The sequence below is a fragment of the Austrofundulus limnaeus genome, unplaced genomic scaffold (assembly GCF_001266775.1).
Source record: "Austrofundulus limnaeus strain Quisiro unplaced genomic scaffold, Austrofundulus_limnaeus-1.0 Scaffold146, whole genome shotgun sequence".
Taxonomy (NCBI): Eukaryota; Metazoa; Chordata; class Actinopteri; order Cyprinodontiformes; family Rivulidae; genus Austrofundulus; species Austrofundulus limnaeus.
This window is the reverse complement of record NW_013952548.1, coordinates 501,525-502,678: the sequence shown is the minus strand read 5'-3', so window position 1 is coordinate 502,678 and position 1,154 is coordinate 501,525. Positions and strand designations below refer to the sequence as shown.

The 1,154-nt window shown below is 39.1% G+C and overlaps 1 protein-coding gene across 1 annotated transcript in view; it reads left to right on the top strand.

The window, feature by feature from the left end:
- lrp1bb (low density lipoprotein receptor-related protein 1Bb) overlaps nucleotides 1-1,154 on the top strand; it is a gene marked incomplete in the record, with an annotated part of 232,866 nt that overhangs the window by 134,632 nt on the left and 97,080 nt on the right. Inside the window, 2 exon segments of the mRNA XM_014016494.1 lie at nucleotides 323-454; nucleotides 663-890. Of these exon segments, the coding sequence (XP_013871948.1) occupies nucleotides 323-454; nucleotides 663-890 (360 nt within the window).

The window sequence follows — 1,154 nt, the reverse complement described above, 5'->3', positions numbered from 1 at the left end:
ATAATAATTTTTACTACATGTTTTATGATTTTATATGAGCGCTGCCAAGCTTATGTCTTACTGTATCTCCTGTTTGCTGTTAGGGGAAAACAAATGCATAAACAAATAAATAAATAGCAAGAACGATCTCCAGGCTTGGTTATTTCTAGCTTCTCTATCTTTGTCTCTCCATATGCTACACAGTCAGATCTGCCTGCAAATGTCATGTTGGAAAAGCTCTTAGACCCCTTCAGTTCCAGCAATTATCCTAGACAATCTTCCTTTTTTTGTTGTTTGTTTGTTTTACAATGAATGTTCTCTCTCCCTCCTCCTTTCCCATCAGCATCTAACCCATGTGAAGAGAATGATGGACGTGGTCCCTGTTCACATCTGTGTCTCATCAATTACAACCGCTCTGTGTCCTGCACCTGTCCACACCTCATGAAGCTTTCAGCCAACAAACAATCCTGCTTTGGTGAGTGGGAACACATTCCTCATTTTTCATACTTTTGCCTTAAGTTTTGAGAGGAAAAACAAGATTGTTTTGTGGGCAACAAGAGACATTTTTTAAAGGAAGCAACATTTATTCAAGCCATTGATATCTTACTTTCATTTAGATCTGAAATAAAAGATCAGAAAAACGGGTCCACCTCAGATGATTGATTGCATCATTCTCTCACCAGCGTTAAAAAGGTTCCTGCTCTACGTGCGTCGCTCTGAAATCCGTGGCGTGGACATTGACAACCCTTACATGAACGTCATGACTGCGCTCACGGTGCCAGACATTGACGATGTCACCGTAGTGGACTTTGATTCTCAGGAGGAGAGGATCTACTGGGCTGACATCAAAACTCAAACCATCAAACGGGTGTTCATCAATGGCACTCAGCTAGAAACTGTCATTTCTTCAGGTTGGTGCCTTCCAGTCTGACATCTAAAATCCTTTTTTTTTTGAGGAACTTCTGAAAACAAAACTGGATGGGAAAGTGGTCCTCCAGAAACTTTTTTGGGTCACAGTTACAAGCATGAAACTCCATAAGAAGGGTTTACTGATTAATATTAATAATAATACTTGCTGTTTTTTTTTTTTTTCAAATATTTGGAAATTGAAATGTGTACAAAACACCAGATGAAGCCTATAAGGTTTACTGCCTATCCAAACATTTATTTTACGT